General features: G+C 38.9%; 1 protein-coding gene across 2 annotated transcripts in view; it reads left to right on the top strand.

Annotated features, from left to right (window-relative positions):
* Positions 1-24,754, top strand: part of RELN (reelin) — a 518,443-nt gene that overhangs the window by 449,390 nt on the left and 44,299 nt on the right. For both annotated transcript variants that reach the window (XM_032643899.1, XM_032643900.1), the window contains exons 42-46: positions 3,457-3,677; positions 5,500-5,647; positions 7,915-8,173; positions 9,056-9,305; positions 13,279-13,447. In XM_032643899.1, the coding sequence (XP_032499790.1) occupies positions 3,457-3,677; positions 5,500-5,647; positions 7,915-8,173; positions 9,056-9,305; positions 13,279-13,447 (1,047 nt within the window). The remainder of the gene's footprint in view (positions 1-3,456; positions 3,678-5,499; positions 5,648-7,914; positions 8,174-9,055; positions 9,306-13,278; positions 13,448-24,754) is intronic.

The raw sequence follows: 24,754 nt of genomic DNA, 5'->3' as shown, positions 1-24,754 counted from the left end.
GCGTTGCAACAGAAACATAAATGCCAAAAATCTGTGCTATGGGCAGTGCAGGCAGGGGAAAATGGCTGGATGAACAATCACTTCGGCTCCTTTGACCAATACCCATGATCATTATGGTACTGTGAAAAGCTCCAGGTTTCCTTTTTAGTGGACCGCTAATTTCTTCCAGTTGCTCAGCTGAGAATTAGATTAAATAGAAAACAACCCTAAAGATAGGGTGAAGGCCATGATTTTAGATTGTCTTAACAACTGAGACTTGCTTCCGCAAGTTCCCACATGAAAATAATCCGATTTAAAGGCATGTGATATACAGTCACTGCCAACCAGAGGTACTAAATGAAGCTACCCACCCCAGGACAATGCTCCAGGATCATGGAGCCTGCATCATTACCAGTTGGCTTTGTCCACCAGTCTGTGCTTACACATAAGGCATGGAGATGTAATCTGAACGAGAGAAATGCAGACAGCTGTACTTTCACCGACTGGTATATTGGGAGTCAGTTTAAAATATACCTCCTCTAATTATAAAGGTACAGAACTTAAACCATCATGTTATTTACATTTCCATGTGATTTTCATTTCTATGAAAGGAAAGTAAATCTGTTAAGGAGGCATGTCCACTCTCACAGTGGTGTAAACCTACCTTTCAAACTGCCTTCAACTGCTTCTGCAAAGAGAAGAATTTGCCTTAGAAGTGTTGTCTAGTCCTTGTTTCAGGAAAACAATTAGCACTCTTCTTAAGACCCACACAGGCATGAATTGCTGGAAGGCAAAAGTTAAATTTTCTCCAACTCAGTGAACCATTCCTTGGTTTGTATTCAGCATGGTACATAATAATGGCACAAGTGCTACATGCTAAAAAAAATATATTACCCATGTTTAAATTGCCTTTTTCTGTGCACTCACAGGACACTAGGTACCAAAAAACTATACTAAATGTTTCAGGTGCAGAAATGGCTGTTTCTTGCCTTTACATATAGTCAATTCACATTTGCAGCATAAGTATTGATCTTCCATCGAATTTTATTCACATCACCCTTGTGTCTTTTTCATTTAGAGTCTTTTTGTCTTTAAAACTTCCTAATTGCTTTTGCTTTATGCAGTTTCATAATGAGTCAACCAAAACCCCTATTTAATGAAGACACTGCTGTGTGCTTGAAATTTTAAGTTTACATTAAAAAAACAGATTCTTTTGGATACCACTGGCTTGGGAGAACAGATGCTGACATTCACCAGGGGGAGTGGCAGTGAGAAATTTTCAAAATAAGATTTCAGCAGACTGGGAACCACAGTGAAACCAGACCCTTCAGTCCATTCATCATAGTGCCTGCAGTTTCTGTGTCAAGACAGGTGAACAATAATAAATATCCAACCAAGGTGGTTCATTTTTATTCAGAACATTTGAATAAATAAGAAGTTCAAACAAAATCGAGGTAGGCTCTGTTCAAAGGAAAACTCCAGCCGTTTCCCTCAGCTCAGCAGGCTGAAAGTTCAACAGGTAGGAAGTGCTTCTTGCCAAGACTAAACTCTGACAAGTACTAGAAAATAAAAGTTAATTATGAACTGGCATTTTGGGGGCAGCTTAATATAGTTGGAGTCTTGATATAAACAATGAAATTAGGGTTAAAATTATATGTGGGAACTTGACTCCATCTACTGTACTATCTGCTAAACTTTAGAAGTGTAGTAAATGCTTCTAATACTGACTTCTAATTTGTTTCTCAAATAAAAAGAACTATTCTGAATTTGGTTTCTATATAATTGAAAATTGGACAGATTCACAGGGTACAAATATGAGCGCACATGCCATCTCTATATCTAGCTCCTCTGAAATAAAGTCTGTTTTCTTTGAACTGAGTTTTGTACATAATAAAATATACTCAACTATTTCTGGCCTGCTACCTAAATATGTAGGTTATTTCTAAGGAGCTAACTTATCGTCAGCAATGTGATAGGACAATCATCTTTCAAGTAAAAAGGAAAACTGTGTTTCATTTAAAAAGAAATTAAGAGGACTTCCCTGGTGGCGCGGTGGTTGAGAGTCCGCCTGCTGATGCAGGGGACACGGGTTCGTGCCCCGGTCCGGGAGGATCCCTCATGCCGCAGAGCGGCTGGGCCCGTGAGCTATGGCCACTGAGCCTGCGCGTCCAGAGCCTGTGCTCCACAACGGGAGAGGCCACAACAGTGAGAGGCCCGTGTACCGCAAAAAAAAAAAAAAAAGAAATTAAGAAATTAGAGACATTGAACTAAAAATAAATCTGACTCTGTCACTCCTCTCTTTAAAATAATCTTTTGGGACTTTCTGTTGCCAATAGGATAAAATCAAAAACACCCTAGTTTGGCTTTTAAGGCTTTCCATAACAAATGACATGCAAGAAACATTAATTGAGCATCTGCTATGTGTGAAACACTGTACTGGGCACCGTGAAAGAGTGCAAAAAAGAAAGAGGTATGAGCATTGGCCTCTAGGAGCTCATAGCCGATGAGGCAAATAGGTGTGCTTTTAAATACCTCCAGCTGTGATAACTATAATAATGGAAATTCCATCAGAATTATGGAAGAGAGAGAAATTAAAGGATGAGTTATTTACCATATGACCCAGCAAATCCACTATGATTCTACAAAAAAAAAATTGAAAACAGGTATTCAAACAAATACTTGTACACGAATATTCACAGAAGCACTATTCACAATAGCCAAAAGGTGGAAACAAAACAAATGTCCATCAATTGACGAATGGATAAATAAAGTTGATATCGCCATACAATTGAATATTATTCAGTCATAAAAAAGGATGAAATTCTGATACTTGCTACAACATGGATGAACCCTGAAAACATTATGATAAGTGACTAAAGCCAGACATTAAAACTCATATAGCATGTGATTCCATTTATATGGAATATCCCGAACAGGTAAATCCACAGAGACAGGAAGCAGATTAGTGGTTGCCAGGGGCTGGGTGTAGGGGAGAATACTTAATGGGCACAGGGTTTCCTTTGGGGTGATGAAAGTGTCTTGGAACTTGATAGAGGTGATAGCTGGCTAACACTGTGGAGGTACTAAACACCACCAAAATGTACACTTTAAATGGTTCATTATTACTTTTATACTTTGCGAATTTTACCTCCATTAAGAAAAGATTAGTTATGTAGCACATAGACAGTATTTAATGGAAAAATCCTTACCAAGAAAAGTCAATATTGAAAAAGGTGGAAGCTCAAGTGGAATTTTGACGTAGTGATAGGATTGGGAAAGGCTTATAGAAAGCAGGAACTTTACTGGCAAAATCCTGGAGTTTGAGGAATGGAGTTTATGGTCCTGAAATGTTGAACCATGTTTTGTACTTCTTGAGTGTGGTGCAGAGGTAGTAACTGCCCACTGCTCATTGATCAGATGTGCTTACTTACATTAATGTGTTGATTAGATTTTGAAGGGCTTGTATCTCTTTTCCAGATCTGTGCGTTTCAGATGGTACCAAGGATTTTATCCTGCTGGCTCTCAGCCAGTGACATGGGCCATTGATAATGTTTATATCGGTCCCCAATGTGAAGAGATGTGTAACGGACACGGGAGTTGTATCAATGGAACCAAGTGTATATGTGATCCTGGCTACTCAGGTCCAACCTGTAAAATAAGCACCAAAAATCCTGATTTTCTCAAGGATGATTTTGAAGGTAATTTCTTCATATAAAATCTATGTAGCTTAGTGAAAGAACGTATACATTAAGCACAATTTGTAATGTAGAAGTAATCATTAAGTTCTACTCTGATATTTCACTATTTATCATTACGTTTGGGACCACCCAAGCCTTCATTTAGTTCTGAATTTCACAGGGTTCCATTCTTGAAACAATGGTCAGTGAGAGTGGATAAGACTGTAATTGAGAAGAACTAAGGCTATTTTAGCCATTTTTTTCTATCACATGTAATTTCTGATCAATGATAATTTTGGAAATGCCTATAGAGGGTTAATCTTGGGTAGAAGGAGCAAGTTTCCAGAAATATAAATTCTTGTCATTGCTTTATCACCAACTCATTATGCAGCCTTTTGTCACTTTATGCACCTCAGTTATACCTAGAATCTAATGTCATTATGTATGAAGATATGTGACAAAGTAGAAAAATGTATGTGCTCTAATGATTGAAATTATTCACAGTTAATTGTATATCTATTGGGTATGCTTTCTGATAATACTGGAAAAACATTCTCACAAGAGAAAGTCTTAAATAAATGTAATAGCTATCTCTGTTAGGATAGTGAGATTAATAGATTTTTTCTGGGCTTCCCTGGTGGCACAGTGGTTGAGAGTCTGCCTGCCGATGCAGGGGACACGGGTTCATGCCCCAGTACGGGAGGATCCCATATGCCGCGGAGCAGCTAGGCCCGTGGGCCATGGCTGGTGAGCCTGCGCGTCCGGAGCCTGTGCTTCGTGACAGGAGAGGCCGCAACTGTGAGAGGCCCATGTAATGCAAAAAAAAAAAAAGATTTTTTCTTTTTCCCTAGTTGTCTGTAAATTTTTTATAATATATCTATGGTTTTAAGGTATATTTTAGAATTAGTTTTAGGTATATCAATACTATGGAATATTATTCAGCCATAAAAAGGAATGAAATACCAATACATACTATAATATAGATGAACCTTGAAAACATTATACTAAGAGAAAGAAGTCAGACACAAAAGGCCACATGTCATGATTCCATTTTTATGAAACACAAAATGGGCAAATCCATAGAGACAGAAAGATTAGTGGTTACCAGGGTCTGGGTGAGGGGGAAATGGGCAGTAACTGCTTAATGGGTACAAGGTTTTCTTTATGGTGATGAAAAAATTCTTGGAGCTAGTTAGCACAACACAACGTGGTTTTACAACATTGTGAATGTATTGAAAGCCATTGAATCATTAACTTTAAAATAGTAAAAAGGGCAAAATTTATGTCATATGCATTTTACCACAATCAAAAAAGTAAATTAGATCTAAGGTGAATATCTAAAGAGATTGGCAAGCTGGTTTTGAAAGACATTATTTAATAGGAAATATTAAATTATACTGAAATTTCTCCCATTAAATTTGTGTTTTTTTAAATATTATATAACACTGGCCTGATACTGTCCTCTCAGTAGCAAGGACACAGTAAAGAGGCTGGTGGAAAGGTCTCATTACTCTTTTTAAATTTTGGGCTGAACCACTCTGACTAGCCAGTGTCTTTTTTTGCAGTGCAGAGGAGCAGAAGGAGGGAACAATTTGGCTGGACCGTAGATACTCAGGAAAAGGCCTCCTCCTTCTGTCATGTGGACCCTTAAATCATACAGCCAAGGTTAAACAGTTCAGACAAGCTAAAATGTTGAAGAGACTTCTTATCCCCAAAATATATGACTTCAATATTCATGACTTCATATTTTAAAACTGCACAAAGCACTTACTAAATTCCTTTAAAAAAAATAATATGACTGTATTTGGGGTCATAGGTAAACCACATTTTCCACTTTTTTCAGGTCAGCTAGAATCTGATAGATTCTTATTAATGAGTGGTGGAAAGCCATCTCGGAAGTGTGGAATCCTTTCCAGTGGAAACAACCTCTTTTTCAATGAAGATGGCTTACGCATGTTGATGACACGAGATCTGGATTTATCGCATGCTAGGTAATCATTTTTAAATGCTGTTGAAGAGCCACCTGGTAATATAAAGTAGCAGAACATAATCAAATCAGAAAGAAACAGAGATCTCAAGGACAAGGCCTTCCATTGTAAATGCTGAGCTTCTCTCTTGTCAAAGACTCCATTAAGACACAATTTATATAATTTCCATTCTAAAACTGAGAGAGATTTGAACAATAACTGGATCAGAAATGAAACACAGCTAAACGGACAGAGGTTTATACCTGGTCTTCTACATGGTGGATGACCAGGAAATGACAACATTTAACTCACTTTAACTTCAAGAAAGTAATGTTACATCTTCTTTATCCACCTTCTACAGAATACATTTCATTAGCACTTGGACTATGTAGAATTTCTTTACCATTCTTAGGAGAAAGCTTAATTGAAATACAATACATGCACAAATTATTCACAGTTAATTTTATATCCATTAGCAATTTAAGAACATCTAAAGTGTAACCTTATTGTTTATAAGCGTTTCTTTCCAATGATTTGCTCATACATTCAAAGCACTCATTTTCTAAATTGAGCACAGTCACTCAGAAACAAACATTTTAAACTGGCTCAGAGGATTATGTCCTGTCAAGATGTGTATCCCTTGATCATTTGATGAGCCAAAAACTTAGCCAGTAAAATAGAAAATACAGTTTAACATGTATAAAATGGAACCCTGACCTATTTTTGCCAGTGAACAAAGAAATCGTGTTTCATCTTTTGAAACATTTCAGAGTATCTTAACATACACTGAAACATATTTATCCTCTTCTTCCTCCTAAATCTTTCATTTATTGAATTATAAATTTGATCATGCTTCATAGAGAATACAACTCTTATCTATGAGATAATAATTTTACAGTTATAGAAAGCAAGATTTTATTTATCTCCATCCTATTTTAATGCACGTAGTTTGTTTCTCGTTATTTAAGATTTATCATTGGCAGCTGAGTTCTCTAATTTAGAAATTATTAGATTTTTCCAAATAATTCTAACATGGTTTATCTACAAATTAATATAAACATTCTCCCAATACAAGTAGACAATGTGCTAAAAGTATTTCTCTGTAAGTGATTATTGTTTTTATAGATATAAACTTCACAAGGCACTAACCATGTATTTTTGTCATTAATCCAATGTTAAAAGCTCCATTATTTATCTCATCTCAGTCACATGCTGTATAAGATTTGCATATATTGACCTCCATATAAAATCCCAATTTTCTCAGGGTTATAAGGTAAATGAATGCCCAGTTAGTGGAGATGGGGGAGGGGAGGAACCCATGAAGAGTGCATGATTTTATATATGGAACTGCTAACTTTTATTGTAAGCCCCAATATATTTCATATGTTTGACATGCATCCATAATTGGGTATGTGTGTTGGGTTGCATGTGAAATTCATTCTGCATTACCAGCTAGCACAGCGGCCAGACCAGGCACCAGCAGCTTGCCTGCCAAAGATAACATGTGAGCTGGTTTTCATTGGCACCCCAGCTGGTTGCTGCCACTCTGTCCACCTCCCTGCCAGCTGGGAAGATTGCCACTGGCTGACTGCCACAGTTCTCGATGGCCAGTATCATCCATCCCAGACCCAGCAACAGTCAGAGCCTGGCACAGCCCACCACCACCACCACCACCCCACACTCATGCCCTCCTGCCCCTGGCGCAAAAGACAGAAAAGAGGCTCAGGTTCGACACACCCCTTGCAAAAGATGCCTGGCCTCTCACAGGGAGGTGCTACAACTGGTGAATTTAAATGTGTCTCACAAAACCAACAATATGAGATCTGGAAAACTACTGGTAGAACCAGGGAATGGATGATTTTGCCAATAAACAGCATAAACAACATTGATTACACTCTTCCAGTTTCAGGTACTAAGGACAAGGATACGAATTTATCTTGAATAGATAGCAATAGACACTCCCAAACTTGGACAGCCTTTGGACCCCTCCCATCTTCTTATAGAATAGCCAGAGGGTGCAGTGATTGCTCACTTCCCTCAGACTCTCCCCTCTGGAGGAGTGCCAAATATAAATATGGGTACAGAATACCCTTTTTCAGACTTCACATTTTATTAACTCCCTTTCACATTAAAAAGGGAAGTCAGGCTTTGAAACAATTGCTTCGGACTTCGTTAAATCATGATATTCGTTAAAGCTATGCATTCCCCCTATTATCCTGTGCACTTGTCTTTTGTTAATGGTGTGAATTTTCACTCAAGTAAAAGTCTACAGTAGATTTTACTCGCATCAGATTTGTGCAGTTCTTCATGAGACTGGGATGTGGTAAAGGTGTTCCAGACCCCAGGAGCCAACCTGTGCTTCTACAATATTCTCTCAATGGTGGCCTCTCGTGGAGTCTCCTTCAAGAGTTCCTTTTCAGCAACTCCAGCAATGTGGGCAGGTACATAGCCCTGGAGATACCTTTGAAAGCCCGTTCTGCTTCTACACGTCTCCGCTGGTGGCAACCATCTGAAAATGGGCACTTCTACAGTCCCTGGGTAATTGACCAGGTCAGTCCCTTCAGGATTAACTGTTACAATGTTGTCACTAGAGCTAAATATGGCTTTAGAAAGCAGTTAGTCCAACCCCTCGCTCAGTAGAGGAAGCCCAGTACCCACAGTTGGGTGACTTACCCAAGAGCACACGGCTAGATTAGATGTGGCATTTAGGTTCCTTTCATTCTCTATTCCTTCAACTGCCTGAGCCTATAAAAACAAACGACGCAACAGAAGGCCCAGGTTCTGCTCATAAGAGGATTCTGCCATATGGATAGAGGGACCTTATCAAGCGTGATACAAGGCTATAATTCTCTGAAAAAGAAAATGTGCAAATTAGCATTGGTGCCACATGCAGTAGTTGCCCAATCCTCTTTCCTAGCCTTTAAAGAAAAAATAAATAAATCTCCCTAACATCCTTATGGACAGTTCTAAAGGACCTTCATACATAATAATACGCATATCAAATAGAACTCAAAGAACCTGTTAACAGAAGGTAGAATCCATGCAAAGAATTGGAACTGAAATGCCTTAGGGTACAACTGTCCTTAAATAGAATTTTTTTTTTTTTTTTAAATAGAATTTTTACATGGAAAATAATGTAAGCCAAACATTGCGTTCCCAGCTTGGGTACGTGTAGTTTCCAAAGGCACAATTTGGCCCATGAAGGCTGTGAATGGTTTTGTCAGTCTTTCGATTTGTTTCTGTAGCTTTTTGCCAGGTGGGCAAACAGACCACAGAAACAGGAGCATGCTGAAAGGCCCTCTAACATTAAGCTTGCTGTATAACGCCAGTTCTGAGCGATCTGACAGATAAAAACAAACAAACAAAAAGAAATGAACTTTCTCCTATCTCGAAACCAAACTGAAAAGTTGTGTTTTAAAAAATATATTTCAGATTCTTATTGGAGGAAATATTTCTGGTAATACGGTCTTGGAGGATGATTTCACAACTCTGGACAGTAGGAAATGGCTGCTTCACCCCGGAGGCACCAAGATGCCTGTGTGTGGCTCTACTGGTGATGCCCTAGTCTTCATCGAAAAGGCCAGCACCCGTTATGTGGTCACCACAGACATTGCTGTGAATGAGGATTCATTCCTACAGATAGATTTTGCCGCCTCCTGCTCGGTCACAGACTCTTGTTATGGTAAGTATTCCCTTTCCAGGTAGAGGGACAGAGAAGTGTAAATGGGCATCCAAGGCTGCCTCTGTCAAAGGACTATACTACACCTCCAAGAAGTCTGTAAGTAAAACACAAGTGTGCTTTCGGTCAAAACCTAACTGCATTCTTGAAAATGCTGTATGTAAATTGAGTTTTAGACGTTTATTTTTTAAAACCTCAGAATGTGAGCTTATTTTTAAGCATATGTCCATGAAGACTTCTTTTATAAACAATAGCCCCCAATTTATCTCTGTTTATAAATCTAGATTTTTTAAGGATCATATTTACAGAATAAAGGGTTCTCGTCATATAGAGAATGTCAGAATAAGCGATAGGATTTACACATACATTTGTATTTACATGGGTTTTAATTCATAGGGCTTTAGATTAGTCCAGTTATTGTCTCCTTTCCATCTCCCAGGAATCATGAAATTTTGTTGTTCCTATTTTGTCTGATACTTTCTGCCACCGTGGGTCATAGCATATTCTAAATCACCGTGATTGTGACCAGTTTGCATCTTCTAGGTTATGCGTACCTTACACACGCGTGCGCGCGCACACACACACACACAGAGACACACACACACGAGCCTATCTTAGGAGCTATAAAAACTGACATCTCTGCATACTTGGACCCTTCACTGGAATTTGCAGATCTGTCAGGATTCTGGGGACCTTCGGGTCTTTCACCACCCAGTATCACTATTCTTCCAAGAGATCCAAACTAGAATGTTCACACTAGAATGTTTTAGATTCTTGCGGTCCAAAATCTGGAGAACTTGGTTACTTCCAAGGTCCTGCAAAATCCAGATTTTTCATATTTCCATTAGTCTGAATTTAATGGACAGATCTAAGAAGGAAGCCCAGAAGAACTCTTTCTACTTCAGACTCAATCAGTCAACACTGAACTAGTCAGTAAAGGTGGAACTTGGAAAGGTATAAGGTACACAGCCTGTCTTCACTAGGTACAGTCTAGTTGAGGGGATACTTCAGAAAGTGAGTCCAATAAATGACTAAATCCAGTGCTGTATGGAGTGGTACTAATGCAAAATGTAATGAGAGTTCAGCCGAGGAAGAGATAACCAATGGATGGCCAGTCCAAGAAGTTTGGGAAGATTTCACAAAGAAGCTAAGTCCCAAGTGGGCATTGATGGTTGGAGTGAATCTGAAGGGTGAATGGGGAAGAGAGGACACCCCAGGCTGGGCTGGCAGCATAAAGCGGGGATTCTCCTGGTCCATGGGTAAACCATGAGCAGACCAGCCTGAACAGATAATATCTGCATCCAACGGAGGAGAGTAGAGTGCTAATTTTGAAAATAGATAGGGACTTCAGGGTCCTAGACACCCACTCCTTCATTAGCATAGGAAGTCAGCTAGAGACCAGGGAGGTGAGTTATGACATGGTCAGCATGCAGCAGAACCAGGACTGAAACTCTGCCTTCATAAGCCCAGTCACATGTGCTTTCTTCTGTAGGCTGGGTAAACCTCTTGAAAAGATGGAACTGAATGAAAGAGGAAAGTGGCCAAGAAGAGTTGGCAGCAAATTAAGAAGGGCATTAAAAGGCAGGCACAGGAATTTGTGCTTGACAAGGTCATGAATAAGAGGGCACAGGGCTTCCCTGGTGGCGCAGTGGTTGAGAGTCTGCCTGCCGATGCAGGGAACACGGGTTCGTGCCCCGGTCCGGGAAGATCCCACATGCCGCGGAGCGTCTGGGCCCATGAGCCATGGCCGCTGAGCCTGCACGTCCGGAGCCTGTGCTCCGCAACAGGAGAGGCCACAACAGTGAGAGGCCCACGTACCACGAAAAAAAAAAAAAGAGGGCACAAGTGCAGGGGAGTGGCATGGTGGGTTTTAGGGAGATTAGCCCAGGAGCCAATGAAGGTGGGTAGAGAAGAATCCCAACAAAAAAGTGTCAGTGGTTGTCTCTGTAGGAAGTGATGAAAACCTGAATTACGTGGCATGAAGAGAAAGGGCATGGATAAAACTAGTATGAGACACTGCAAACCAAAAGGAAAGAAGCAGCAAACCTCAAAACCAGGTGACATGTTGAACATAGAGGGTAAAGAAGAAAGGAGTAAAATTTCTAAAATAATTTCTAAATTCTGAACCCAGAAAACTAGTGCAAAAGCATTGTCGCTGATAGCATTTGGTAGTTAAGAAGAGATGTTTATTTATGAGGGACAATGATGAATCTTTCTCTAGTTCGGTGAAAACAGTTTTAAGTGGTGGTATCCTTTAGTGCGGAGGGCTTGCAGTGTAGAAAGCAGGAACTTTGTCTGTACTGTGCATCACGGTATGCCAGCATCCAGGACAATGCCAGGCTGAATAAACATTTGCTGAATGAGTAAAATCAATTTTGAGATGTAAAATTGGGAGATTTGGGCACAGAGATAACAGTTGAAGCCCAAGGAAGATAGGTGTAGAATAGAAGGCCAGAAATGGAGTCTGGAAAGATGCCCATAGCTGGGCTAGTTAGCACAGAAGTCAGAGGGAGATAAGACAGGAGATTCAGAATAATGTCCTTTAAACGAAAGGAAAGTTTCAAGAACCAGGGAGTCATCAATAATGTCCAAGGCTGTAGGGAGGGCAAGAACAATGAAGACTGAGACAGGCCATTGTATTTAACTAGAAAAGACCACCAGGAAACTTAGGCCACCAGGACCAGTGAGTGGTCCCACGCTGGCTGCATGGGAGAATCCCCTGGGAAACTTAAAAGCTCCCAGCACCTTGGCCTGCCCCACAAGAGTGAAATCCCAATCTCTGCAGGTGGGACTTTGGCATCAGTAGTTTCTAAAGGTACCCAGGCGATTTCAGTGTGCAGCCAAGACTGAGAATCATGGTCTTAGGAAATTTCAGTCGGGAGGTATGGGCTGAAGTAGTTTACAAAGTCTTAAGAAGGGACCAGAGAGAGAAATATAAAACATAGCATATAGGTTGAATGTTTTGGAAGAAGAGAAAGGAAAGAAAGAAATCTCTTTCCATAAGACCCACAGCCTGACTTCCTGCTTTGGCACGAACTACATGGCCTTCAGCTCCCTCTTTATGCTTCTCTGATTTCCCAGTATATTCCATAACACAGCAAAGCAGGATATATAAGCAAAAGAGATTTGTCAATTTCTTTTTTTTTTTTTTTTTTTTTTTTGGCGGTACATAGGCCTCTCACTGTTGTGGCCTCTTCCATTGCGGAGCACAGGCTCCGGATGCACAGGCTCAGTGGCCATGGCTCACAGGCCCAGCCGCTCCACGGCATGTGGGATGTGGGATCTTTCCGGACCGGGGCACGAACCCATGTCCCCTGCATTGGCAGGCGGACTCTCAACCACTGCGCCACCAGGGAAGCCCGATTTGTCAATTTCTTAGGAGTTTCACTTATACCAGAGAAAGTTTGGCATAAGTTGGTCAGGATCCCTATAGAATGCTTAAATTTTGAGAAGGCTGCTCAATATTTTTAACTATTTAAAAAGTAGTCATTATAACATATGGTTATTATGTTCTGTATTTGTATGTTAACCTTTAAATAAACAGACAAAATATAGTTATTATAATACATAAATTATATCTAATTTATATAATGTATTTATACAATATATATCCTATAACTATTAGATTAAATAATAAATATATATAAATTATAACTATTATTATTATTGCTTTAACTGCATGTGAAGCAATAGATTTGTTAGAATTGTTCTGAAAATTTCACAATTAAAGAAGTGATTCAGGAAAATTTACTTTATGTTTCACTTGATCATATCCCCTTAACAGAAAAATTATTTTAATATGGAAAGTTAAAAATAATCACTAGTAATATACAGAGGAAAAAATAAAACCAGGAAATACATTTGGGGAAAATCAAATGATATTTGATTGAAATTAAAACATATGAAAACATAAGTAATTATGGTTCCTGGATCTGCAGATATGTATTTCTAACCAGAATAATGCTTCCTGTTTCAGCTATTGAGTTGGAATACTCAGTAGACCTTGGATTGTCATGGCACCCATTGGTAAGGGACTGTCTGCCTACCAATGTTGAATGCAATCGCTATCACCTGCAGCGGATCTTGGTGTCAGATACTTTCAACAAATGGACCAGAATTACTCTGCCTCTCCCACCTTACACCAGGTATGGATGTTTCTGCATGTAGTGAACCCGAATGTGATATAATTTGGCATGTCCAATTTCAGCACAGTAAGTTTAAATTAGTTACATGAGATTTTGTTACTTGTTGATGATATTGCTATACATGAATTATTAAAGCGACCTTAATACGTAAAAAAGAAACCAGTTTTTGTGGTGACATTGTCCTGTGTTTTCCCTAAATCCAGGCCTTTTCTGACTTTTAACTCTAAAATTTTTTTAAATGACATATGAAAGGAAACAGTGGCCAGCTCAGTGAGCTTCTCCAACTTAAGTCACTAGGCCAAGAACAAGTCTTAATGGATTTAAATGGAGTCTATTTTCTGTCAGTCAGACTATTGTAAATATAGCAGTGAGTGGTATCATATAAACGGATGTAGCATAAAAATGTGTATTAAAATTACTGTCTGCTTTTGAAATTTTATTTTGAACAGTATCTTGAGAATTATCACCTGGAATGTTCTTTTATGTGAGAAACAATTGTAAATGCTCCTTCATTGTGTCTTTAAGAAATGACAGTGTCTTAATAAAACTGCCTGGTAGATGCTGGTAGAGAAGTTAAGTCTAAACTATCTGTGTATTTGCGCTCCTGCTTGAGTAGAGCAGAGAACTCACCTTGCCTAGTGGGATAGTGTTACATGCCTCTCTCTCTTTTCACCATCTAAGTAGAAAATGGTAATCAGTTGCTGCCGTTAAGAAAGAAGCAAAGCCAGCAATGCCGTCTGTGGAACAGGAGTTATAGTTTGGGCTCATTATTTTTCTCTCACCTCCCCACAAATGAAGAATGAATAAATCTTCCTAGCAAATGATCGTAAAATTCAGCCATTCATCTAGGACTTAACTTCTCCTGGGATTATCATAAATGGGATGGGTTCACTTACTAACAGCCTAGGGCTCCTGTACAATTGCTGGCTCAGGGGTGCAAGACTATATCAACTGTCAGCAGAGTTGCCAAGTTTAAATGAGATACGTGAGATTTTGTTGCTCGTTAAAGGTATTGCCATGCATGAATTATTAAGGCGATCTTAATAAGTAAAATAGAAAAAAAAAACTCTATTAAGGTGGTAGTCTTTTAAGTCATTATGAATTCTGTGAATTATTACCCAGCCACATGGTAGCATTTTGCAAACAAACGACATTCTAAGATATACTCCTGCTCGTTATTATGCCCTTGAGTCTTTTACTCAAGAAAAATAATTAATCCTCATCTTTTAATCTATCTTTTGTCTCTTACACATACCCATAAAAATTTTGACCCTTTCAAATGATATTTTAAAAATTTGATGAGCATGCATTTCATCTTGTAATCATATTGAAAATATGCAGTTTGTTTATTATATTACCCTCAAAGTTCATGTTGTACAATGGTCTTAAAGGCAACACTGCTTTATAACAAGGCCCTTTGGGTAATTCAGAAAGAAACGAGCATGGCTGGAACCCAAGCCAGACCCCCTTCTAACTGTGCTTTGCCATGCGCCAAAGATCATTAGAACAATGTACCAGACTCAGAGCATTTTGCCTCAAACTCAAGATAGCTAATCTATACTATATCTGCTCTTTTATCCAGTTGCTTTTTAAATGCGGTGCTTCCTTATTCTGAGTTGAACTTACTGCCTCAACATCTGCAAAATACTGGGACATCAGTGTTGATGTCATCTGCCAGGACAGAATTGAGGGTTTTAGTTTGTAGTTCTTCACTATAAACAAACATGATGCTGACAACTTAAAGCTATGAGCTAAGTAGGAATTAGGAGTGACTGTGACAATGTGCCAATTGCAGTTTGTCCACCCACTTATCATGTGACCACAGAGCTAGGCTCCCAGTATTGTTGGCACAGTGGTGGAAACAGTCAACTGAGGTTGGGTGTCCACAAATTGACATCAAACCATTAACCAAACTGAAATGACTAGTAGTCATCAGTAGTGATTATTCATGCATTAAGCCGTTCATTAAACAAGTATTTTTTAAGTATTTCATTATTACCTAGGTCCGTGTGAGAGGCTGAACTTAGCCCCGCCTCAAGGAAATTTTTGTCTAGTGCGAGAAAGAGGTATTAACCAGAAATCACTAGTAATCAGAGAAGTAAATATGAAATTCAACTCTGATAAGTGATGGAGGATACTTGCATGGTGCTAAGAGATTATACATCATAGAGAGATTTGCCTTGGTCAAGAAGGTCAAGGAACACTTTCTTGAGAAAATAATTGTAGTGTGATGTGAAGGAAGGATACGAGTTAACTAGGAGAAGGGTAAGGGGAAGGGTGTTCCAGGTAAAGATAACACCCTGTAGTAGGAGGAAGCAGGCATATTTGAGATGCTGATAGAATGGGTCAGACACCAAGAGAGAAAGTGGAGTGAGGTGTAAGTGGTGTCAGACCATGGAGAGTCGGTCATACTAAAGATTTAGGGGTTTGTTGGACTTCCCTGGTGGTGCAGTGGTTAAGAATCCACCTGCCAATGCAGGGGGCATAGTTTCGACCCCAGGAAGATCCCACATGCCGTGGAGCAGCTAAGCCTGTGTGCCACAACTACTGAGCCTGCTCTCTAGAGCCCGTGAGGCACAAACAAAGGAAGCCTGCGCACCTAGAGCCCGTGCTCTGCAGCAAGAGAAGCCACTGCAATGAGAAGCCCGCGCACCACAACGAAGAGTAGACACCGCTCGCCACAACTAGAGAAAGCCCGTGTGCAGCAACGAAGATACAATACAGCCAAAAATCAATTAATTAATTTAAAAAAAAAATTTAGGGGTTTGTTATATGGATGCTGGAAGCCTGCTAAAATGCTTGGGGATGAGGAGACATGATCAGATTTGAATTCAGAAAAGCTTATTCTAACTGGAGAACAAATTGGGGAGGATAAGAGTAGATGTAAGGAGGCCCTTAAAGAGACAGTGACTGCTGGTAGCTTAGACTAAGATGTGGCAGACATGAAGAGAAGTGAAGAAGTTCAAGAGAAATGGAGGCAATAAAATTGAGCTTAATGATGAAATGCATGTGGGACAGTGAAGGAAGGGGCAATGTTGAAGATGACTCCCTGGTCTCTGAGTTGCAAAACTGAACGGATGCTGGTGCTTTTCATCAGGAAAGCACCAGTGAGACTAAATACAAGATACGTCACACTGTGCTCCAGACATTGCTCTGTTGAAACCTAAATAAATTGGGGTAGATAGAATCGTAGCCTCTAATCCTCCCCATTTACACTGGTGAAGTTAGATCTTCGTGAAAGAAAGAAAGAAAGAAAAGAAAAAGACCAGAAAGTATTGCAGTTTAGTGGAGGGCTCCCACTTTTCAGCCCTGTGAGCTTCTAAGCAAGTCATTTCACGTCCCTAAGCTTAAGTTTCCTTATCTGAAAAATGAAGATATTTTTTACCATATAAAAAGCTAATCAATGTGCCTGGAAGTGTTTGGGACATTGTAAACATTTACTGAAATGTAAGTCGTTTTTACTTTTATGAGTTAACTACATAATCACATTTGTTAACCATAGCTCAAGTGTATTACCAGACTTCAGTCAGACTAAGAAGTCGTCCTCAGTTAACTTAACAAGAGTGAGCCCATAGTAATGGTAGGACGCTATCTTAAGTTTCTGCCCTGGAGGAGGTTACAATCTGATTATGGGAAAATAAACAACTTAAAAATAATACATGCTGAGTAAAATTTAGAGCTTCACTGAGGAATGGGCTGGAAATGCTGTAGGTATTGAGAGATGGGAGACAGTGCTGAATGCCAGAGTTAGGGATTCGGGAAAAGATGGACCCTGGCCTCAAAGGATGGCTAGGACTTAGGTGGGTAAGGAAAAGAACATCCTAAATTAGGGGAACAACGTGAACAGGGCATGTGAGTCTGGGAGAAGCACAGAGGTTGCTGGTTAAAGAGGGAGCTCGTATCTGTAAGTTATGGGAAGTTGTTTGTTAGCAGAGTTGGGGTAATTTATAGTAAGCATTGAAGCAAGGCAAAGGGGTTTAGACTTGTAGGGAAAATGAACTATGGTGAGTTTTGAGCTGAGACTAATTCTTCCAAGAAAAAAAAATTGGGAGAAAAGAGAGACTCAAGTAGGAGAAAGACAAAGGCATTGTGATAATGACTGTACATAGTAACAAGGATCTGGGGTACAGCTAACATGAGGGGGATGAAGTAGATATTATAGGACATTTCAGAGAAAGAATTGATAAAACTGTCACTAACTTCTTCTCCCTTGCACACATCAGAAGATGACTTTAAAGTTTGAAGCCTGAGAAAGTGGTGAGAAGAAGAGAGGAGTGAGCTGAAGCTGATTCCAGGAGGGACAGTACAGCAGATTTAATCAAAAGATGCTGAATTAAATGTGATGGAAATATCCTTTTGACAGAGCTATGAAGACTGGAGCCCAGGGGAAGATAATAAACCTTGAAGGCGTGAACATAGAGGTCATAGGCAATGCTATAAAACTGCAGCAGCTCTCCAGAGGAGAGCATTTAAAAAGAAAGGATCCCTAAATTTAATAGCAGAATGAGTGGAAATAGCTATTAGAGGAACCAGGAGGATGCAGTCAAGGAGGAAGGAGAATCAGAATAAAGTGGTATCCAAAAGCCAAGTGAAAATAGAATATCAAGCAGGGATAGATCAAATCAGTGACAAATGCTACATAGAGTCAAGAAGAAGAAAGTTTCACAATAAATTTACTAGAGTTTTCAATAAGGAGATAGTCAATGACCTTCAAAAGAACAGTTTCAGTGAGATACTGGAAATAAATACAGCTTGTCTGGTGCCAGAGCCCATGGGCTTAACCACTGTATTAGTACTACATCTTTATTGCTTGCCTAAGAGATATGGTCCAAGAAGAAATAGAAAGGGAGGATGCCAGGCGTTCTTGAGAAAGGCTGAAAAAAATAGGAAGATGCCAAAATCAATTTCATAGCCCCTACTCTGAATATGCCTCCTTCTCCTCCTTTACTAACCCCAGACCTAAAAATAAAAGGTGACTCAAGTGGCATCGTTCTTGAAATGTCACCTGAGAACCAGAGTGAGTCAGTGGAAGGGCAGGTAACCCAAATCCACCAAGAAAGGTGGGGTGTGGGAGCTGCCACTGGAAGGCTCAGGTGTGACTTGGCTATTTAAAGTCACAGTTTGAAAATGATCCATTCTCTTCTACTGGCCCTAATGACCTGGCTGATACCACTGTCCTTAAAGATTAACTACTACACTTTGGAAGCCAGGTGGTTTTAGCCGCAGCACAGAAGCTATTCCATGTGTGCAGGAAGTTTAAAGGAATGGTGATAAGCTCAAGAAGGGGGAAAAAGATTGTGGAAGGACTGGAGTGATGGAATGGGGTTGGAGGAGTCTGTACCTTTTGGCAGGTAAACAAATTTAGAGTAGGAGGATATTTTTCAATGATATTCCCAACTACTGTAACTGCAAATAAAAGGTCTTATTCTAAGAAAACCAAATAATTAAACATAATATTTATTGGGTTAATCATGGAGAAATAGTCAAGGGAATTACAAGTTCTTTTATTTTTAGCCATTTATTTAATTAACAAAAGGAGAGAAAGAAAAACACATTCCAAAGTTAAAATGCTGGTGAATGACAGAAAATTCACACTGAATCACCAGCTTCTATGTTGTATAATGTTGTCTTTTTTTTTTAACATCTTTATTGGAGGATAATTGCTTTACAATGTTGTGTTAGCTTCTGCTGTATAACAAAGTGAATCAGCTATACATATACATATATCTCCATATACCCTCCCTCTTGCGTCTCCCTCCCACCCTCCCTATCCCACCCCTCTAGGTGGTCCCAAAGCACCGAGCTGATCTCCCTGTGCTATGCAGCTACATCCCACTAGCTATCTGTTTTACATTTGGTAGTGTATATATGTCCATGCCACTCTCTCACTTGGTCCCAGCTTACCCTTCCCCCTCCCTGTGTCCTCAAGTCCATTCTCTACATCTGTGTCTTTATTCCTGTCCTGCCCCTAGGTTTTTTTTTTTTTTATTCCGTATATATGTGTTAGCATACGGTATTTGTTTTCCTCTTTCTGACTTACTTCACTCTGTATGACAGATTCTAGGTCCATCCACCTCACTACAAATAACTCAATTTCGTTTCTTTTTATGGCTAACATTCCGTTGTATATATGTGCCACATCTTCTTTATCCATTCATCTGTCGATGGACACTTAGGTTGCTTCCATGTCCTGGCTATTGTAAATAGAGCTGCAATGAACATTGTGGTACATGACCCTTTTTTGAATTATGGTCTTCTCAGGGTATATGCCCAGTAGTGGGATTAATGGGTCATATGGTAGTTCTATTTTTAATTTTTTAAGGAACTTCCATACTGTTCTCCATAGTGGCTGTATCAATTTACATTCCCACCAACAGTGCAGGAGGGTTCCCTTTTCTCCACACGCTCTCCAGCATTTATTGTTTGTAGATTTTTTTGGTGATAGCCATTTTGACTGGTGTGAGATGATACCTCACTGTAGTTTTGAATTGCATTTCTCTAATGATTAATGATGTTGAGCATTCTTTCATGTGTTTGTTGGCAATCTGTATATCTTCTTTGGAGAAATGTCTATTTAGGTCTTCTGCCCATTTTTGGATTGGATTACTTCTTTTTTTGATATTGAGCTGCATGAGCTGCTTGTATATTTTGGAGATTAATCCTTTGTCAGTTGCTTCGTTTGCAAATATTCTCTCCCATTCTGAGGGTTGTCGTTTCATCTTGTTTATGGTTTCCTTTGCTGTGCAAAAGCTTTTAAGTTTCATTAGGTCCCATTAATTTATTTTTGTCTTTATTTCCATTTCTCAAGGAGGTGGGTCAAAAAGAATCTTGCTGTGATTTATGTCATTGAGTGTTCTTCCTATGTTTTCCTCTTATAGTTTTATAGTGTCTGGCCTTACATTTAAGTCTTTAATCCATTTTGAGTTTATTTTTGTGTATGGTGTTACGGAGTGTTCTAATTTCATTCTTTTACTTGTAGCTGTCCAGTTTTCCCAGCACCACTTATTGAAGAGGCTGTCTTTTCTCCATTGTATATTCTTGCCTCCTTTATCAAAAATAAGGTGACCATATGTGCATGGGTTTATCTCTGGGCTTTTTATCCTGTTTTTGTTTTATCCTATATTTCTGTTTTTGTGCCAGTACTATACTGTCTTGATTACTGTAGCTTTGTAGTATAGCCTGAACTCAGCCTGATTCCTCCAGCTCCACTTTTCTTTCTCAAGATCGCTTTGGCTATTTGGGGTCTTTTGTGTTTCCATACAAATTGTGAAATTTTTTTGTTCTAGTTCTGTGAAAAATGCCATTGCTAAAAAAAAAAAAAAAAAAAAAAAAAAATGCCATTGCTGTTTGATAGGGATTGCATTGAATCTGTAGATTGTTTTGGGTAGTATACTCATTTTCACAGTGTTGATTCTTCCCATCCAAGAACATGGTATATCTCTCCATCTGTTTGTATCGTCTTTAATTTCTTTCATCACTGTCTTACAGTTTTCTGCCTAGAGGTCTTTTGTCTCCTTTGGTAGGTTTATTCCTAGGTATTTTATTCTATTTGTTGCAGTGGTAAATGGGAGTGTTTCCTAAAGTTCTCTTTCAGATTTTTCATCATTAGTGTATAGGAATGCAAGAGATTTCTGTGCATTAATTTTGTATCCTGCTACTTTACCAAATTCATTGATTAGCTCTAGTAGTTTTCTGGTAGCATCTTTAGGATTTCTATGTATAGTATCATGTCATCTGTAAACAGTGACAGTTTTACTTCTTCTTTTCTGATTTGTATTCCTTTTTTGGGGGGGGTGTGGACCATGGTTTTTTGTTTGTTTTTTTATTTTTATTTTTTAACATCTTCATTGGAGTGTAATTGCTTTACAATGGTGTATTCCTTTTATTTCTTTTTCTTCTCTCATTGCTGTGACTAAAACTTCCAAAACTATGTTGAATAATAGCAGTGAGAGTGGGCAACCTTGTCTTGTTCCTGATCTTAGTGGAAATGGTTTCAGTTTTTCACCATTGAGAATGATGTTGGCTGTGGGTTTGTCATATATGGCCTGTATTGTGTTGAGGTAGTTTCCCTCTATGCCTACATTCTGGAGAGTTTTTATCATAAATGGGTGTTGAATTTTGTTAAAAGCTTTTTCTGCATCTATTGAGATGATCATATGGTTTTTATCCTTCAGTTTGCTTATATGGTTTATCACACTGATTGATTTGTATATTGAAGAATCCTTGCATTCCTGGGATAAACCCCAGTTGTCATGGTGTATGATCCTTTAAATGTGCTGCTAGATTCTGTTTGCTAGTATTTTGTTGAGGATTTTTACATCTATGTTCATCAGTGATATTGGCCTGTAGTTTTCTTTTTTTGTGACATCTTTGTCTGGTGTTGGTATCAGGGTGATGGTGGCCTTGTAGAATGAGTTTGGGAGTGTTCCTCCCTCTGCTATATTTTGGAAGAGTTTGAGAAGGATAGGTGTTAACTCTTCTCTAAATATTTGATCACATTCACCTGTAGAGCCAACTGGTCCTGGGCTTTTGTTTGTTGGAAGATTTTTAATCACAGTTTCAATTTAATTACTTATGATTGGTGTGTTCATATTTTCTATTTCTTCCTGGTTCCGTCTTGGAAGGTTGTGCTTTTCTAAGAATTTGTCCATTTCTTCCAGGTTGTCCATTTTATTGGCATATAGTTGCTTGTAGTAATCTCTCATGATCCTTTGTATTTCTGCAGTATCAGTTGTTAATTCTCCTTTTTCATTTCTATTTCTGTTGATTCGAGTCTTCTCCCTTTTTTTCTTGATGAGTCTGGCTTATAGTTTTATCCATTTTGTTTATCTTCTCAAAGAACCAGCTTTTAGTTTTATTGACCTTTGCTATTGTTTCCTTCATTTCTTTTTCATTTATTTCTGATCTGATCCTTATGCTTTCTTTCCTTCTGCTGACTTTGGGGTTTTTTGTTTGTTTCTCTAATTGCTTTAGGTGTAAGGTTAGGTTGTTTATTTGAGATTTTTCTTGTTTCTTGAGGTAGGATTGTATTGCTATAAACTTCCCTCTTAGAACTGCTTTTGCTGCATCCCATAGTTTTGGGGTCGTTGTGTTTTCATTGCCATTTGTTTCTAGGTATTTTTTTATTTCCTTTTTGAGTTCTTCAGTGATCTCTTGGTTATTTAGTAGTGTATTGTTTACCTCCATGTGTATTTTTTTTTTTTTACTGTATTTTTTCATTTTTTTTTTACTGTAATTGATATCTACTCTCATAGTGTTGTGGTCGGAAAAGATACTTGATACAATTTCAATTTTCTTAAATTTACTAAGGCTTGATTTGTGACCCAAGATATGATCTATCCTGGAGAATGTTCCATGAGCACTTAAGAAAGTTTATTCTGTTGTTTTGGGATGGAATGTCCTATAAATATCAATTAAGTCCATCTTGTTTAATGTATCATTTAAAGCTTGTGTTTCCTTATTTATTTTCATGATCTGTCCATTGGTGAAAGTAGGGTGTTGAAGTCTCCTACTATGATTGTGTTACTGTCAACTTCCCCTTTTATGGATGTTAGCATTTGTCTTATGTATTGAGGTGCTCCTATGTTGGGTGCATAAATATTTACAATTGTTATATTGTCTTCTGGGATTGATCCCTTGATCATTATGTAGTGTCCTTTGTCTCTTGTAATAGTCTTTATTTTAAAGTCTCTTTTGTCAGATATGAGAATTGCTACTCCAGATTTCTTTTGATTTCCATTTGCATGGAATATCTTTTTCCATCCCCTCACTTTCAGTCTGTATGTGTCCCTAGGTGTTAAGTGAGTCTCCTGTAAATAGCGTATATACAGGTCTTGTTTTTGTATCCATTCAGCCAGTCTTTGTCTTTTGGTTGGAGCATTTAAGCCATTTGCATTTAAGGTAGTTATCGACATGTATGTTCCTGTTACCATTTTCTTAATTGTCTTGGGTTTGTTTTTGTAGGTCTTTTCCTTCTCTTGTGTTTCCCGCCTACAGAAGTTCCTTTAGCATTTGTTGTAAAGCTAGTTTGGTGGTGCTGAAGTCTCTTAACTTTTGCTTGTCTCTAAAGGTTATAATTTCTCCATCAAATCTGAATGAGATTCTGGCTGGGTAGGGTAATCTTGTTGTAGGTTTTTCCCTTTCATCACTTTAAATATGTCATGCCACTCCTTTCTGGCTTGCAGAGTTTCTGCTGAAAGATCAGCTGTTAACCTTCTGGGGATTCCCGTATATGTTATTTGTTGCTTTTCCCTTGCTGCTTTTAATATTTTTCTTTGTATTTAATTTTTGATAGTTTGATTAATATGTGTCTTGGCGTATTTCTCCTTGGATTTTCCTGTATGGGACTCTCTACGCTTCCTGGACTTGCTTGACTATTTCCATTCATATGTTATGGAAGTTTTCCACTATAATCTCTTCAGTATTTTCTCAGACACTTTCTTTTTCTCTTCTCCTTCTGGGACCCCTATAATTTGAATATGTTGGTGCATTTAGTGTTGTCCCAGAGGTCTCTGAGACTGTCCTCAATTCTTTTCATTCTTTTTTGTTTATCCTGCTCTGCGGTAGTTATTTCCACTATTTTATCTTCCAGGTCACTTATCCATTCTTCTGCCTCAGTTATTCTGCTACTGATTTCATTTTTAATTTCATTTATTGTGTTGTTCATCATTGTTTGTTTGCTCCTTAGTTATTCTAGGTCCTTGTTAAATGTTTCTTGTATTTTCTCCATTCTGTTTCCAAGATTTTTGATCATCTTTACTACCATTACTCTGAATTCTTTTTCAGGTAGGCTGCCTATTTCCTCTTCATTTATTTGGTCTGGTGGGTTTTTACCTTGCTCCTTCATCTGCTGCGTGTTTCTCTGTCTTCTTATTTTGTTTAACTTACTGTGTTTGGGGTCTCCTTTTCACAGGCTGCAGGTTTGTAGTTCCCATTGTTCTTGGTGTCTGCCCCCAGTGGGTGAGGCTGCTTCAGTGTCTTGTGTATGCTTCCTGGTGGAGGGGACTGGTGTCTGTGTTCTGGTGGGTGGGGCTGGATCTTGTCTTTCTGGTGGGTAGGGTCACCTCATGCTAGGCAGTTCTGCCATCTCCCAACTGCTAGGAAGATCTCCCCCGCCTTTAACAGTCATCAAATCACTGCCCTCTCCACCACTGACCCCCAGCCCCTGCCCGACCACTCTCAAGACGTCTCCTATTTGATTCTTTCTAGCCACCTTTATTGCTGCCAATTAAACATTCTTTCAGTAAAGGTTTATGAAGCCCCATCTATAGGAGTCAGCAACAGTAAAATGGTAAGTAAGGAGAATAA

The sequence above is a fragment of the Phocoena sinus genome, chromosome 9 (genome assembly GCF_008692025.1).
Source record: "Phocoena sinus isolate mPhoSin1 chromosome 9, mPhoSin1.pri, whole genome shotgun sequence".
NCBI lineage: Eukaryota > Metazoa > Chordata > Mammalia > Artiodactyla > Phocoenidae > Phocoena > Phocoena sinus.
The sequence above is the reverse complement of the archived record's forward strand: the minus strand, read 5'-3'. Positions and strand labels throughout refer to the sequence as shown.